The sequence below is a fragment of the Stenella coeruleoalba genome (genome assembly GCF_951394435.1).
Source record: "Stenella coeruleoalba genome assembly, chromosome: 14".
In the NCBI taxonomy this organism is placed as follows: domain Eukaryota; kingdom Metazoa; phylum Chordata; class Mammalia; order Artiodactyla; family Delphinidae; genus Stenella; species Stenella coeruleoalba.
The window spans coordinates 51,695,800-51,713,236 of NC_137160.1; the positions used below are offsets into that span (position 1 = coordinate 51,695,800).

Sequence of the window (17,437 nt, forward strand, 5' to 3'; positions counted from 1 at the left end):
AATAATATACTTTTTTTTTTTACCCTTCTACTCCCCCCCCTTTTTTAATAGGAGTAACTTTATATATGGCTCATACTTGAGTAAAGAAGAAATTGCTTTCTCAGATCCTACTCCTGATGGAAAACTGTTTGCAACACAGTACTGTGGCACTGGTCAGTTTCTGGTATATAATTTTATTAATGGACAAAATAGCACCTAAAATAAATTCATGCCTGCAGTCCAGAAGACATCTACTGAAGAGAATGGATTGGTTGCTGACTTTAACCAGGAACTAGGGCCATTTTTATTACAATGAACTCAGGACTGGCAACAACTCTAAGGTTGTTCCATTTTCATAAAATTGGAAAAAATGCAGTAATTGCTTATTGTTGTTTTGTTTTTTAAAGAAGATATTTTATTATCTTTTACAGAAATTTATGATTGATGTATTTTATCTATAGTTATTTAGACATGTTTACATGCAGCAGATAATTGTTCATAGTGGACTGAAACTAATGCAAGGACTATGGTCTCAGTGATAAGTATATTTTGAAGTTCTTAATTATGGAAATATACCAGTGTAGCTTGGTACTGTATTTTTTTATATTGATCTGCTGATACCAGTTATAGTTTTAAAGATTGTATTTTCACAGAGTGGAAACCAATGTTTTTGCATTATTACTCAAGGAGGGTGTGATGTTACCTGTTTAGGAACTCAAAGCTAATTCTTAAAGGGTCTGGTATATAATTTAAAAGAATCCTCACAAAAAAGCAAAGCCGAACTTTTTCTTCCATTTCTCTCTTTCCGCTTCTTAACAGCAGCAAAAAGTGGAAGGTGGAAAAGAATTGAGGCTTTCCTTCTTGGAGAGCTGTAAGTGACTAGAATTAGAATGGTACCCTCTAGTTTATTTATTCTTTCATTCTGGTTTCACTTTTTAAAATAAATGGCAACTGGCACACTTCGGCTATTAACAGTCCCAAAGAGATTTATGAAAACCTGTGGAATAGTTGCAAGCTAAATATGGAGGACTTGGTATCTGCTTCGTTACTCCTCAGAAATACTACACTGGGTATATGCCCTCATTATTGGACTTCATTTTGATACTTGTCTATCCTTCATAGTGCCCTCTACTTTTAAAGGGTTTATATGTTGAAAAACTGCTGTGGCCTTTTATGACCTGTATATAATGTAGAATAAAATAATAAAATACTTGATAGCTTTTTCTAAGTGATAAATGTGATAATGGTGTATTATTATTGTGCTTTTTCAGGAAGTTTGTTAGTTTTGATACCTTGAAATAAGATTAAAACACTGGCTTCTTAAAAGGTAGTTTTCACCAGTTTGCCATAGGATAAGTATGTCAGTAACATCTCCAAAAGACAAGATCCTAACATCAGAATTTTCTGCTCTTTCAAAGAAATAAAGAGCCATGGCCCAAGAATGAAGCACCACTGTGATTTAACATAGATTAATTTTATGAGCCGAAATTAAAACCAGCTAAAAATTAGGGCTTTTAAACTATGATTAACAGACAGGTATATATTTTATCACCCTTAGATGTGTGCTTTTAAAATTAATAGAGTGGTGTAAGGCTCTGTAGTCTTTATAGGGTGGAGTGGTAAGGCAGTGTAAATTTTTCCCTCTGATTCATCATGATGGTCCAACTCTCAGCACTGCTTTTCTCTTTGGGCTTGAGACTCTTCTAGTTATCCCTGGTCTCAAAGTTTGCCTGACAGGGACTGTAATTTTTTAAAAACAGGATGAAATTTTCAGGTGTAGTGTAGATGTCCTAGTAACTGTTAATCTCATAATACAGACGCAATTTCCATATAAGCAATAGTATGCTTCTTTGGGGAGCCAAACTTGGTGGTTTCAAGGGGACTTGGAAGTAGAGAGGCTATATTTATTGGTTGGTTTAAAGGTTACCATTACTAGGAAAACGGTTTTTCATGTTTGTATTAAAGACACAGCCCCTCAAATAAGTTTTACAATCTAGCTATTTCTCTAAGAACAGAATTATTAATAATATTTAACACTTGAATGTTTGCCATGTGTCATACCTTGTGTTTAGTGATGCATTATTTTATTTAATTATCATGACAACCCCATGAGGTAGAGTTTACAAGTGAGGAATCTAGAACTTAGACGATAATTAAGGGCTTACAGTAGCAGTCTTTGTGAAAGATGCTGAAAACTGAACTAAACCTATGATGTGTGGGTGAAGATGAGGAGACAGATGAACTCTGAGGAGATAAAACTGAAGAATTGATAGAGTTGATAACTGACCAGAGAAGGATCATGACAGGAGAATCTAGAGTAATTTTCATTTGGGTAATTGACTGAGAAGGGCATACTGGAGAATTAGGTTGGCAAGATTAGATGGGGAAGGATGTGTTCAGTTTTGCTCACAATTTTAAGGTGGTTGCAGAATCTCCAAGTGGAAATATCTATTTTGTATATAACTGAACATGTAGATCTAGAGCTTGGAAAAAGTTTGAACTAAGCAAATTTATTTAGTTATTTGAAGGTTTAGAAGAGATCGCCACCCTGAGGTTTATGAACTGAGAGGGTAGGAGAGAGTATTGAGGAACACCTGAGAATGCACGTGCAAGGGAAGAACCATAAGAGAGTGGTAGAAACCAAGACTCAAAGAACGGTCGACACTGTCACACCACAGTTGAAGGCTGAAGAGTGATGATAGAAGAACGGTCTCTGTGGAGTGGTGGAGGCACTGGTGGACACAGTGAGTAAACACTAATGGCCACAGACATCGAAACAGGTTGATTCTGTAATTGCTGATTATATAAAGGCGCCTGTAAATTTTTTCTCAGCTACCCTTGAATAGTTGTTGGTCCATTATAAAAATGTCTAGTGTATGGACATTATAGGAACCACCAGTGTAGACAGGAACCATGAGCTCTCAGGGGTTATGCCCTTGTCTGCATGGACATACAATGGTTTTATTTCATTTTGTAAGCATTGTAAAAATCAGTATTTTACCAGTTCGTAACATGCAAGAGTGCATTTGGTATATCTACTAAAAGCATGTATTGTAAGAACAGTAAGTACGGTAGACATGCAGTGATATTTTAAACTTTTTTTTAAATTAATTAATTATTTTATTTTTGGCTGCATTGGGTCTTCGTTTCTGTGCGAGGGCTTTCTCTAGTTGTGGCAAGCGGGGGCCACTCTTCATCGCGGTGCACGGGCCTCTCACTATCGCGGCTTCTCTTTTTGCGGAGCACAGGCTCCAGACGCACAGGCTCAGTAGTTGTGGCTCACGGGCCCAGTTGCTCCGCGGCATGTGGGATCTTCCCAGACCAGGGCTCGAACCCATCCCCTTCATTAGCAGGCAGATTCTCAACCACTGCACCACCAGGGAAGCCCCACATGCAGTGATATTTTAATTGTTGCTTACTTTGCATGGCTGCCCAGCTAGGGCGTCTGGGTAGGAACACGGCCACATTCCTGCCTAGCTGTAGTTCATCGGCAGTTAAGATGGTTGAATTGATTTCTGGGATAGCAACTGCAGGCATACATATACCTTCTACCTGTTCTCATGGCTCTTGGGCCTTCTGGCAGATAAAGGGAAGATTCGGTCTTATAACAACAAAGAAGTGGTTAGAAAACTTTTTTTTATTTCTTATTATTCCACCTGCCGTCATAATCACTGAAGCACAGTTGACCCTTGAACAACATGGGGGTTACCCCACACAGTTGAAAATCAGGTATAACTTTACAGTCGGCTCTTCATATCAGCGGTTTGCATCTGTAGACTTAGCCAACCATGGATTGTGTAGTATCATAGTACATGTTTTTTTGGAAAAAATTTGTGTATAAGTAGACCCATGCCGTTCAAGCCTGTGTTGTTGAAGGGTCAACCGTAGATGCTTTCCTTAGCTTACTACTTGACAGTAAAGACATAAGGAATTTGTAGTTTGAATGGCTGTTTCCTTGGCGTCAGAAGTTCTTCCTGAAGTCATCATTAGTGACAATTTTTTTGTTTCTTTTTTGGGTTTTTGTTTTTTTCAGGGAAGCCAGTATTTGATTGTTTTATCAGTATTCTCTTAGACTCAGAGGAAGCTTATGGGCCAGTTGCCATGACTGAAGACAAGCCTGAGGAATGTTTGTTCCCTGATGTTGTTCAGCTCTACGTAGTTGAATACAAAGGTACAGCAGAGTTTCACAGCTGTTAGTCTTTCTAAGGCAGCTGCTTTGGAGCCTTTATCCTGAATCTGTCATCATACTTAAAATAGTTATTGCCCCTCCTGAGGTAACAGCCAGGGGCCTCTGGCCCTGAAGAATGCTTTTATGGTTCTATATCAGTCTATTATTTTAGCACTCTTGCTAATAATAGAACTGAAAGGCATTTCTTTTCCCCTGGAATAACAAGTTAACTCTCAAAAGTTGGTGAAATAACACCTTTAGGGTTATACTGCACAGTTCTACCAACCCAAAGTCTGCTTCTCAGGACACGAAAGTGAGTATAGTTGCCATCTGTAAAATAAAAGATTGGGGATGTACCATGAATATTTCTAACGTCTCTTTAATAATCATTTCTAGAGCTGTTATTCATAATTGTGGCATCTGCAAATGGGCATGGTATGTAGATACCTTATACGTGTGTATCTTCTTTGGATAAGCTACAGATTTTCAGTGAACAAATATTTACTTTTTTGGACTGTTATGCCAGAAGAATGTCTTAGAGTCATCCAACCTATGACACGTGGACTTCTAGCCTTTCTTGGACATTGCCGTAGTCAGCTTATTCCATTTTTGAACATACCAGAACATGTAAAGAAAACAAACTTTCTCTTTGGGGGGGTGGGAGAGAATTTTAATACATTCACCAAATTAAAGGACAAGAACATACTGTAGACACAACTTAAGACAATTTAGAATCACAAACAAAATGTGAGGTAGACTGACTAGTGAAATTCACCAAATTTTGGTTAAGAAAATTTTACAGTAATAAAGTAACACAGGTGCCTCCTTTCCTAAAAATCACAAAAAGCATTTGCATAAATTACAGCCAAAAAAATTGAATACAACAATTCTCATTGTAATTTTAGTTTACATTCAGTATTAACCTGTGTGAACTGTCAATATGTGGCAAGGTTCAACAGGTCTATAGGTCAGTTATTATGCAGGCCTAGTGAACACATTCACACCACAATATTCTTAAGGGATGGCAAGGCTCGAAGTGGAACACACCAAGGTACGTATTAACCAGTCATGGTGTCCTGTGCTTGTGCAATTTTATCCTTGCAGGAGAACGACCTAACATTCTCTAAAGAATTATACTGATAAGGTGATTTTAAAAGATCCAAACCTTAGTAAGATAGGCATTGAAAAGAATAAGCAGGTCAATTTGAATTCTCCATCACTGGGGTGATGGGCTTTTGGCTTTATTCTGGCATTTCTCTTCCCCAGAGTTAAACAGTATTTAAGAGATCATAAGCATTTGATTTTTCAGAGTGCAGCCCTAACTAATGTGGGGTCCCCTCAGGTCAAGTAACTACAAAAAATTTTCCTTTCCTTAGACTATGAAGCCATAAAGCCTGAAGAAACCCTGAGAGGCCATCTGCTCCAGGTACAACTGTTTTAGGATTATTTCAAGTATTTTATTTGCCCTATAAATATTTTTGGAATATTGCACAAATAGTTGGTTTCTTGATATCGTCTGCGTTAGGCCCTTTCAACAAAACAGGAACAACGGAAATGCATTGATATCTAAATCAGCCTGCCTCAGAACGTACCTCTTTGCCAAAAATTCTGCTGTACTAAAATTGAGTATTTTTAAAGCATCTATAAGGCAGGTCCTCTTTCAAGGTCAGTTAAAAATGGAGTTTAAAGGAATTGTTCATTTCAAGAGACATTTAAAGCATCATAAGTAGCTACATTAAAACCAAGAGATCTGAAACCATTTTCAGATTAGTACATGCCATCTTTTCACTAGCTGTAAACTCCTTGTTATCACAAACTAATAAAGCTGGTCAGTTAACACTGTTTGTTCTAAGTAAATGCAGGCTTCAGGCCATAAATATGACATCGATTCAAGTTTAAAATGGCCATTTAAAGTGGGAATAAAGTGGTACATACGGGCTAATGAGAAAAATGTCAAGAGATTGTTTAATGATGAGAAGTGGAGTAATTTAAGAGTAAGCTTCCAAAAGACCTAGTTTGTTCTAGAACATTTTCTAAAAATCTGTTTTTGATTAAAATATGTGGTAAAAAATCTGTAGAAACTTATGCCTCCTACTTTTGATACTGAACAGAGACCCCCTGTTGATTTTAATGAGTCAAAGAGACTTACTGGCATCTTCTTTAACACACGCACACCCCACTGGTAGGATTAAGTAAAACAGCCTCTCTTTCTACGGCTCTGTTTCCCATTTCAGCAATTTCTGTGGTGGTGTCAGTATAAGGCAACTAATATTCATTCAGTGTATCTTTTAAAGGAAACTTTGCTTTAGTCTTTGAGAGGAAAGAAACTAGTTCCACTTCACACAGAAGCTAAGCCTGCCTGACATTTAGCTTTGCTGGTGCCAACTGCTAAATTCCAACCAAACAGGGTGGGTGTGGGGTGACTGCTGAAAGCTTCTGAATTGGCTCAACTACTGAATCAGGCTCTCCTTGTGTAAGATTAATCACTGTTCATAGTCTCACAGGCGTGCTTAAGAGACTGAAAACAAAGAATGGATAAAGCAAAAGAACTTAAGCCAGGAGAAGCTGCATGAATACACACAATGCCTGCTCTGCATTTACTAATTTGTTTGTTCAGTTTAAATAGTAAACTTTTAACTCCTGTGGAAATTTTGCCAAAAGTTTCAATACATACAAGATTATAAATCTTAAACTAACACTGCACAGAGAAAGACAAAGCTACTTCTTTTTTTTTTTAAATACAAATATCTTCTACATTCTATCATTTCAGACCCCTGAGTAATACTGTACCAAAGTACAGATCTGAAGAGAAACTGAGGGTTCAGGCCTCAAACGTTAATCTTCAATTAATTCCACACCAACGGTGTGAGTCTCACGTAACACATTCAGGCTAGCTAATGCTGAGAGTCAGTTCCCCCCCGCCCCCCCCCCCCGGCCGACACAGCATAGTAAAAAAACAATGCAGACTCCCTGTGGCCTCTCCAAAGCATAATCCTCCTCAGCCCCCCGTAGGCAGACCACGTCTTAAGTAATTGCATAACTACCTAGGGTGGAGTTAACCTGAATTTAAGTCCTGAAATTGGAACTGAAGGAGAGTGATGCCCCCCAGGGATCTAGGTCAGATTTGGGGGGTTCTTTGGAGAAGAGACAAATATGTTGCACTTGGCTCCACAGTGATTGTACTTTAAAGGAAAAAAGCATCCTTAATCGTTACTACCCCACCCCACCTAGGCATCCCTTTGCTGGTTTTGGTCTCTTCCAAAGCTCATACGTGACGTCCGGTAAGAAAGTAGAGGGGCTTGTCATCGGCGCTGTTAGCAGTTTGAAACTCGTCTCGGAGGCGGAACTGCCACTCGTCCTCTAGCTCTAAGCGCACAATCGTCTGGCGTAAGGAACTTCGGTCTTGGCAGATGACACACAGAGTAGCACCTTCAGGAAGAAAGCAGAAGTGTGTCTTAGGCTCAGGGATTGAAATGATGAAGAATCTTACCACCTCCCTCTGATTATATCCCCTAAACTAACACATGTGAGAACCAACATACAAAGTAACCTATCAGATTTGTTCATTGTACTGTTTATTTTGAATAAAGTAGTTATTACAAATTCAAAAGTTTAAAAGAGTGTAAAGTAAAAGCCCTCCTAACCACACCCCCCCTTCCCCTGTAGTAACCAGTGTTAAAACCCACGTCCTAACGTTTCATGTGTCCCTGTAGAGCAGGTGTTCTCAACCTCGGCACTGTGGGCCAGCCAATCCTACTGTGGGAGCTGTCTTGCTCTTGTAGGATGTTTAGCAGTGTCCTTGGCTTCTACCCACTCTGTGCCAGCAGCACCCCGCCCTGTGACAACGTAAAATGTCTCCAGATATTGCCAAGCGTCCCCTGGGACGCTCCCTCCCACCCCCAACGCACGCGCACAGCTCCATATGTGTTTTACACACACAGAAGTAAATACAGTTTCTCCTGTTCTCATAAAAATGGTAGCATGCTGTACACAGCATGATGAACCTTACTTTTTTCCCACCGACCTCAGAGGTCATCTTGTCAGGATTATTTGTGATGCTTAATCTGCAGTTTGTTCTTAGGCAAGTTTAACTCTTTGTATGGTGCATACTCATTGAAACGACTTCAGCTTCTATACCAGAATCATACCTCATTAACCTGATTTTTTTTTTTTTTTTTTGTGGTACGCAGGCCTCTCACTGCTGTGGCCTCTCCCGTTGCGGAGCACAGGCTCCGGACTCACAGGCTCAGGGGCCATGGCTCACGGGCCCAGCCGCTCTGCGGCATGTGGGATCTTCCCGAACCGGGGCACGAACCCGTGTCCCCTGCATCAGCAGGCGGACTCTCAACCACTGTGCCACCGGGGAAGCCCAACCTGATTTTTATTAAAATTAGATTATATGAGAAGCATCATTTCTTGTATTGCATCATTCCTTTCTAAAATTACTAGTGGCAAACATATTTAATATGGTCACAAACCTGGCTATATTTATCTGCATTTAGTCTTAACACTCCCCCATTTAAAAAATCAGTGGCCTGGTTTAAAAGTAAGATACTTAATTTACTGGCAAAATGATTGTTGAAGTGCTCTTTTATATCCTTCCCACTGTATTTTGTCCAGTGGGAACTAATAGCATTCACAAGCAAGATGCTAAATTTGATTTACCTTTTAGAAACTTAAATTTCTTAAGAAGATCAGCACCTACAAAAGAGTCACAGAGGTACAAGAGGAGTCCACTGAAACACACCCCTTCACAGTTGACATTGCTGGAGTGGGGTCTGGAGCTGACGTAGCATATGGCCACCTGGAATCATCAAGCAGAAATAGCACAAGCATTTCAAAAGCAAGCAAAACCTCTGCATCTTCAGCTGAATGAAGTAGCGCCTTCCTTTTTAGCTGTCCATCTCAGGGTCAGGTAAAGGAGACACCTTCCGCACCCACCCCCGACCCGGCACGCGGGATCCTAGCTCCCCAACCAGGGATTGAACCCGTATCCCCTGCAGTGGAAGTGCAGAGTGCTAACCAGTAGACCGCAGGGAATTCCCAGTTTTTTTAATTGAAACTTCAATGGGCTGGTTAGTTAAGCTTTGTACTCGCTTTATTTTGTGTGTCAAGTTTTAACATATTTAAAGCTTATTTATTTCTCATAATAAAGGACAGTTATGAGAGAAATTAATAGAAGCAAATCAAGCCCCTCTATCTAAAAAGAGTATCAGCCCCTTCCCCTTTACCTCTGGTCCAATGTTAAGGTAGCAGTCGATGGCCAACACGGGACTCTTGAAGTTATGGATAGCTTTGGGGAAGAGTTTGTATGAGGCGTGCTGAAGGAACTTCTCCAGGAGAAACTGTGCAGGGGCTGCCAGTAGTGTGTGTTCGCTGTCGGGAGCACAGACATACTGAAGGGGCAAGATGGGTGCTAAGCTCTCTGACACCTGAAATCAGAGCCAAGATCATGGGAAATGGGTCTGTCACTATGTGAAACTGGCAAGGAAAGCACTGCATTGCATCCGAACAATCCACAAGTAACAGTAGCACAGAGACAGAGACCAGGCTCAAATGTAAGTCTGTCCTTCTTGGGTTCTGAAATTTTTTTCTCTTGGAAATAGCACAGTTGGATTTAACATAATTTATACACAGTAAGGGCAGGAGCAAATGCAAAAGTAGGCTTCTTTGAAAGTTGGTGCATTTAGCATGTACACTGTAAGAACCAGCAGGAAGCCTTTTATAGCGCTGCTGGATGTGGATGGGATAAAATCCCCCCCCAAAAAAGCAAAGAGATTTCTAAGCTCCACTGGGGAGTCCACATGCTAAAAATGATTCCAGTAAATCTCTTAAACAGAAAAGGGTAGGCCCATGGAATTAACCCTTAACAGGTTCTGATCTGCCTTACTTTAAAAAAAAAGACAACTGGCAAAGGACCGTGCGAGCAGCTTGATGTACACTTCTTTCATGTGTTACATAAAGAATGTAAAAATGTTAACTTTGCCAGTTTAAGAATATAGAAGACGTTTAGAAACTAAAGCTTTGATGGAGTTAAACCTTAAATCTAAAGAAAGGTAGTTTTGTTGAATTTTCAAAACTTATGTTTGGCTCTAGATGAGTCTTCAGTAAGGGAAACGAGTGCAGATTTGACATTAAGAACAGACTCCCTTGTGTTACTTTCCAGTCAAGTGGCAAGTGCTTAATGCCAGTACCTGATAACAAAGATATTAATGAAAGATCATCTTATTTTCAAAAGTAGACTCAAGCTTGCAAACTTACCATGATCTTTGGTTTAATGATAAAGTCCCTTTGCCCTCCAACCTGAACATGTTTCTTCATGAGACTGAAGTTATTAAAGCGGCAGATGAGCAGGCCACTACTGTTCGTTCTCAGGTTAAAGTCAACGTCTTCACAGAAATACCTAAATTATAATCACAATGATAGGTTTCCTTGACTACCTGTCACATCTCAACTATGACAGTTAAACACAGAGAAATGTGTGGCAGGTATTGGGAGACAGCCTCAAACAAAATCAACCTTTCCCCCTCAAGGAGCTGGCTCTCTTGACACTGGCCTGTGAACCTTTTGATTTGGGCATTAACAGCCACTAAGGAAGGAGGAAGTGAGGTGACTGTTCCCAGACATTCCACAGCGCCTTGCATTCCTGAACTGAAATACGAGCGCACATTCTGTATACTCTTGTGGGACCGGACTGCAGAGCTGCTCCCGGTTTTAAAATCCTGGCTGCAAGCAGGATAAAGCATCTGCCAGATTTAAAACACAGAAGTGAAATAGCTACAGAACATTCTAATAGCTACAGGGTTGGGGGTTGACATAAGAGGGACTCTATGGCCTCTGACATTCTTCCTTGGCCATTTCAGATTGTCCAAGATGTGGGCATAATTTGTTCAGGAGGCAAGGCCAGGGCTAGCTGGCTTTTCCCTACAGGAGCCAGATCTCAGGGTCTTGCTAACATCTGGGGAAGAGATTACCTTCTGAGTTCTGAGGGTAAATGAAAGGTTAATCTTGAATAGGTTTACGGGTCCACACACCGATTTCTGTTGATAAAAAGTTCTGGCCCTGTTTCAGTTTTTACTGAATAATAAGATGGCCAAAATATGTTCTCTAAGCATTTCATGTTGCAGCACCTATCATTAAGGGTCTGGGTCAGTTTGAAGGCTGATGAAGGGGCACTTTGGGGCTTATGATCCCCCTTTCTCTGTCCATATAAAGAGAGTCTCAGTTTCTCAAAGACACAGAGACAGGAATAAAAACATGGCTGAGGCTAGACCTGGGCAGAAACAATCAGTAAATGCCGGGATCACATACATCCAGAAGGCCTGACTTACCTGTTGAAGTCATACTGCACATTCTGAGTCAAGTCTATGTTGAGGAGAATGAAGTCGTGCACGTGGCATCTAGAGAACGGGGCCTTCAGGCTCTGAGAGGTCAGCTTGCTGCTCCATTTCTGTATGCCCAGGATTGCGTAGTGGATGATTTTCGGTGTTGCTTCAATATGCTGCAAGACACTCTTCAAGGACACATTCTTACTGGAAACTCCTGTTTCCATGGGCTGGCTATGAAATGTAGAGTTAGTTTACATAAGATACCACTATTACTGAAGAGAGGGTCACTTATGAAGAGCTAACCGCACTGTACAGTATTAATACCTGAAGGATACAATTAGCTGATTGACTTTATATTAGTCTGGAATGGAGAAGGATGTCAAGCCCGGTTTTCATGCTGCCTGTCACTGCTAACCTAGGGAAGCTGCCTTCTGGGGGCCGGGCTGATCACTTAAAGGCAGAGAGTGAAATCCAGCCCATTTCAAAGTGAGTAATGAACAGGGAGTCACCAAAGAGAGGTAGCCAGAGATGAGAAGCACACAAGTATACTTCCCAGTTCTGGTAATTACGGAATAATAAAGGAATATTTGAAAACTTCACGGGCTTCAAATCCACAGGGGAAACAAGGGCACAAAACCGTAATGCCTGAGCTGGAAGGGTCTAGAGACCATCTGGCACAGTGTTTCACTGGGGCTGTGAACATTCGGGGCCATTTACTGCATAGGACTTCTCCAGGCTTAGCATTTCATGGTCCCCATGGATTCCTGTCACCTCTGCCCCAGGAGGAGAACCACTGATTTGGGCCCAGCCATAATTTTTTATGTGATAGAATTGAGACAGAGGTGAAGTAACTTTCCTTTTTCATCCAGACAGTTAGGAAGCAGAGCTGGGGCTAAAAAGCAGGTCTCCTGATTCAGAAGCCAGTGGTCTTTCTAAATAAACCATAGTGTCTTTCAACAGACTTTTATAGCAAACCTGAGCTGTGATGCACAAATGGTCCAGGAATTTAATGGCAGGCTGAGTGTCTAAATTAAAAAATTCCTAAGCCACCACAAAATGTGCTAGTGAGAGTAGTCTCACAGATGATTGTTTTGCTCTGGAAAGCTGTACCTCTCTTATTTACTTCCCTGTGCAATGACAGCCAAGGAGAGTGTCTTCTCAATGACACTGTGTCACACTCCTAGAACTGCGTAGGAAGCACCACTACCTGCTCTGCTCCTGAACACTGTGAATGTTCCATAGGACACACGAGTCATCCATTACAACGATGAAAGGCCAGACACACTGGCGTTTAACTCCCAGCTCTTCCAGGCGGTTCCTCTCCAGCTCCAGGTTGTGATATGACAGCTCCTTAATAAGAAACCTGGCAGCACCTGAAAGGCAACACAACCAAGGCTTGTACATCCTTCGCTCAGGCTTGGCTGAGGCCCTGCACACGGCTCACACGCTCTCTGTAAGCATGCGTGTTCACGTGGTGACCATGCACATGGATGGGGGTCAACCAAATGTTCAGAGCAGTGGCTCTCAACCATCAGTGTAGATAAGAATCACCCAGGAAGTCTGTTTAAAATGCAGATTCCTAGAACCCACCACCAGAGGTTCACTCTCGTAAGTCTGATGAGGGGCCAGAAACCAGAGATGTCTTTGCAGGTGATTCATGAACTACACTTCAAGGAGTACTACAAGAATCCAGCTTCCCTGATAGGACAAATGATACCACATAGAGGAGATACTTACTACTGGTTTCTTAGAGCCATGATCAGATTCTCAGCAGCCGCCACTTGCATGTCCTGCACTAGGGAGCCACCAGGGCTGCAGTAGTGGGTATGGCACTTACACTAATGTGTCCCCTGCTTTAGGTACCTTTAGGAAACTGGCAGCAGTGTCTTTGAAGAAGACTCTGGAAACTGGTATCCTTTCCCTAGGTCTGCTTTTTTGTAAGAGGCATGTGGTACAGTAAGTAAGAGACAAGACTGGAGCCAAGCTGCTTCAGTTTGAATTCTGATTCCACTGCTTTCTAGCTGTGTGACAGTGAACAAGTTAACTCCCCTGTGCCTAGGCTTCCCCACCTGTAAGAAGGCGATGATAATGTCTACTTCATAGGATTGCTGTTTGGTGCTCAGGACAGTGCCTAGCACTTGGTAAGTACTCAGTGAGTGTTAGCGATTATTAAGATGATGATCATCAGGAATTAGCCAGGTTTTATGAGTGGGCCACCCTAAAATGAAACACAATGTAGATGACAATGAAATAAAGAGGCTAAAAAATCCCATTAAGTCTATGAAGGAGCCAGGAAAACAGTTTGAATAGGTCAAGGGTAATACTAGGATTTAGGAAAATCTACCTTTCAATAGCACTATGTATAACAGTTTGCATTCTCAACATAAGGACCATATATGAAAACCCCACAGCTAACATACTCAACGCTCAAAGACTGAAAACTTTTAAGATCAAGAATAGGACAAGGATGCTCACCTTTATCACTTCTATTTAACATAGTACTGGAAATCCTAGCCAGAGCAATTACACAAGAAAATGAAAGTCACCCAAGTTGGAAAGTAAAATTATCTCTTTGCAGACATGATCCTATATGTAGAAAACCCTAAAGATAACGTGCATACTTAGAATAAATGAATTCAGCAAAGTTGCAAACACAAAAACAATATACACAAATCAGTTGTGTTTCTATATACTAACAACAAACAATCTAAAAGGGAAATTAAGAAAAGTTCCATTTTCAATAGCATCAAAAGAAAATACAGGGCTTCCCTGGTGGCGCAGTGGTTGAGAGTCCGCCTGCCGATGCAGGGGACACAGGTTCGTGCCCCGATCCGGGAAGATCCCACATGCCGCGGAACGGCTGGGCCCGTGAGCCATGGCTGCTGAGCCTGCGCGTCCGGAGCCTGTGCTCTGCAATGGGAGAGGCCACAACAGAGAGAGGCCCGTGTACCGCAAAAAAAAAAAAAACAAAACGAAAAAAAAAGAAGTACAATACTTGGGAATAAATGTTAAGCCAAGGAGGCAGAAGACTTGTACACTAAAAAGTACAAAACACTGCTGAAGTAAAGACAAATAAATGGGAAGACATCCCATGTTCATGGATTGCAAAATGTAATATTAAGACGTCAATATCACACAAAGCAATCCACATATTTAATACAATCCCTGTCAAAATATCAGGGTTTTTTTTTTTTTCCAGAAATAGAAAAATCCAACTTTAAATTCACATGGAATCTCAAGGGGCTCTGAATGGCCAAAACAATCTTGAGAAAAGAACAAAGTTGGAGGTCTCACATTGACTGATTGCAAAACTACAGTAATCAAAACAGTGTAGTAGTGGCACATAGACCAATGGAATAAGAATATAGAGCCCAGAAGCATACACTTGTATATATGGTCAAATGATTTTTGACAAGAATGCCAAGACCATTCAATGGATAAAGGATACTTTCTTCAACAAATAGTGTTGGGAAAACTGGATATCCACATGCAAAAGAATGAAGTTGGACCCTTATATAAAAAAATCAAAATGGATCAAAGAGCTAAAACTATAAAACTCTTAGAAGAAAACATGGGGGAAAGCTTGATGATGTTGGTTTTGGCAGTGATTTCTTGGATATGATACCAAAAGCATAAGCAACGAGAAAAAAGCTGGACTACATAAAAATTTAAAACTTCTGCACAAAGAATGCAATCAACAGTGAAAAGGCAACCTATGGAATGGGAGAAAATATTTACAAACCTTATCTGATAACGGGTTAATATCTAGAATATATACAGAACTCCTACAAGTCAACAACAATAAAAACTTTACTAAAAAATAGATTCTCCAAAGAAGATATACAAATAGCCAACAAGCAAATGAAAAGATGATCAACATCACTAATCATTAGGAAAATGCAAATCAAATCACAATAAGATACCATCTCACCCATTAGGATGCCTACGAACAACAACATCAAAAATTCCCAGAAAAAGCAAGTGTTGGCAAAGGTGTTAAAACTGGAACCATTTTGCATTGTTGGTAGGAATGTAAAATGGTACAGACATTATGAAAAACAACATGCCAATTCCAAAAAAAAAAAACGGCATTACCACGTGATTAAGCAATACTACTTTGGGGTTTATACCCAAAAGAATTGAAAGCAGGGTTTTGAAGAGATTTGTGTTCATGTTCATAGTAGCATTATTCACAACAATCAAAAGGTGAGGAGCAGACTAAGGGTCCCTCAGTGGGTGAATGGATAACAAAAACGGGGAGTTAGCCTTGAATGGTACTGAGTTTCAGCTCTGCAAGATGAAGAGAGTTCTGGAGATTGGTTGCATAACAATGTGAATATACGGAACACTACTGAACCATACACTTAAAAATGGCTAAGATAAATTTTGTGGTTTTTTACCACAGTAAAAAAAATTTGTTTATTTTATTTGCATGTATGTTGGTTTCTCTGCCCAGATTATTACAAAAATGGTAAAACTGGCACTAAACAAATTCAGTCAGATCTGGGATGAGGGAACTTTTTCTCCTAAAGGTCAGTTAGGCACAGAAAGGTATAGTTTGAGGGTCATATGCATATAGAAAAAGATTTTAGATAGTTTGGAGATATATTGTTTGGGGGAGGATAAAGGACCAGAAATAAATGAAAGTCCTAAGTCATCTGATATTGTGATAAACATGGGAAATTGCATTCAAAACAAACCAGTTCGGGAAAATATTTTAATCCCATATTAAGGCTAAAGTTTAAGGACATGAAAAGGAATGGAATGGAGAACAAGAAAGGAAGAGACCTAAGAAGAAAGGGAGAGAGAGACCTGGAGAGAAGGCCTGTGTGGATCCAGGGCACTACTCGGGTCTCTTCTGTGTTCACTCCAGCTCTGGGCTGGATGTTCTTCCTCTAAAGCTCTTGATCCTCAGCCCTCTGAGACTCTGCACTGAGATACCCACAGAAGCCAGTGGGAAGTGAGTTAGATGCAGGGAGTTACCAGACACTAGAGCTCTAGAACACTGGGTCCATGTGGAGGTTTCCTGCCTTCAGGAGGGAAATGAAGGAGCTCTAGACCGCTCTCTCCAGTTCCTCCCCGGCTCTGTCAATACACTCAACAACCAGGTGCCGCCTCTGAGAAATCAGCCAATTGCTCTTAAACTCCTTGGGGAAAAGCAGGAAAGACTTCTTCCAGGCACTTTTAAGATAACTGCCGTAGGCAGTGATGATGCTTCCATTCCCCAGCTGCACAGAGCCCCCAAGAACTTGCTGTGTGCCTTTAAGATTAGTGATGCCCCTCAGAGATCCCTCCAGACCGGACTGTGAACTACTAACTCCCCTCCTCAGACTCTCCTCTTCACTGTGATGTTCCTGCTGCCAGCCTGCTGCAAGGAACATCTGCGGCCTATACTGGGAAAAGTCCCAATCCTTCCCAGGGTGCTCAACGTACCAGTGACTTCTTTGGTTACTAGTCCTCAAAAGTTAAAAATTCTGCAAAATTGCAGATCAAGAGAAATGAAAACTCATTTAAAGAGGAATGAAAAGTCCTTTGGTCTGCAGGGCAAGACACTATCCAGGGGCAGGGGAACCTCTGAAAGTTCATGCCTGGGGAATGGAGCTTAGTTTATCTTTCCAGCCCTTCCCCCCATCTGGGGGCCCCCTTACCCACGCCTGCATTATTGAACATGCCAGGAAGCACCAGCATGATGTGGTTGGGCCAGTACTTGCGGTACAGCGGCATCTCATATTCCTTAACCACCAGTAGGTGCAGGTGGCTGATGCCCTCCATGGCGTGAAAGAGGTTTAGGAGTCCGTGCTCATGGCGACCACTGGAAGGAGTGAAAATAGGGCTCTTGACCGCATTCAAATTCTGCTGAAAAAGGGAAAGAAAGGACCAGAGACCAAAAAGAAATTAGAACCCTGAGATATCAGAAGCTTAGAGAACCTAATCTAATACCTGAGGCCTGTCAGTCCTTGTG

At 41.1% G+C, this 17,437-nt stretch overlaps 2 protein-coding genes across 15 annotated transcripts in view; one reads left to right on the plus strand and one right to left on the minus strand.

Moving 5' to 3' along the window:
- ESCO1 (establishment of sister chromatid cohesion N-acetyltransferase 1) overlaps window positions 1-6,985 on the plus strand; it is a 78,021-nt gene extending 71,036 nt beyond the window's left edge. For 4 of the 5 annotated variants that reach the window (XM_079942270.1, XM_079942268.1, XM_079942271.1 and 1 more), the window contains one exon: window positions 52-1,549. In XM_079942270.1, the coding sequence (XP_079798396.1) occupies window positions 52-199 (148 nt within the window). In that variant the 3' untranslated portion in view covers window positions 200-1,549. Of the gene's footprint in view, window positions 1-51; window positions 5,574-6,651 lie in introns of those variants that run through there. The other variant, XR_013831257.1, reaches the window with a different exon arrangement.
- Window positions 6,986-7,097: 112 nt separating this feature from the next.
- Window positions 7,098-17,437, minus strand: part of GREB1L (GREB1 like retinoic acid receptor coactivator) — a 260,561-nt gene continuing 250,221 nt past the window's right edge. For 4 of the 10 annotated variants that reach the window (XM_079942266.1, XM_079942258.1, XM_079942263.1 and 1 more), the window contains 7 exons: window positions 17,124-17,331; window positions 12,683-12,848; window positions 11,479-11,706; window positions 10,409-10,550; window positions 9,379-9,579; window positions 8,813-8,951; window positions 7,099-7,576 (listed from right to left, as the gene is read on the minus strand). In XM_079942266.1, the coding sequence (XP_079798392.1) occupies window positions 7,413-7,576; window positions 8,813-8,951; window positions 9,379-9,579; window positions 10,409-10,550; window positions 11,479-11,706; window positions 12,683-12,848; window positions 17,124-17,331 (1,248 nt within the window). In that variant the 3' untranslated portion in view covers window positions 7,099-7,412. Of the gene's footprint in view, window positions 7,577-8,812; window positions 8,952-9,378; window positions 9,580-10,408; window positions 10,551-11,478; window positions 11,707-12,682; window positions 12,849-17,123; window positions 17,332-17,437 lie in introns of those variants that run through there. The other 6 variants (XM_079942265.1, XM_079942261.1, XM_079942260.1 and 3 more) reach the window with 3 other exon arrangements.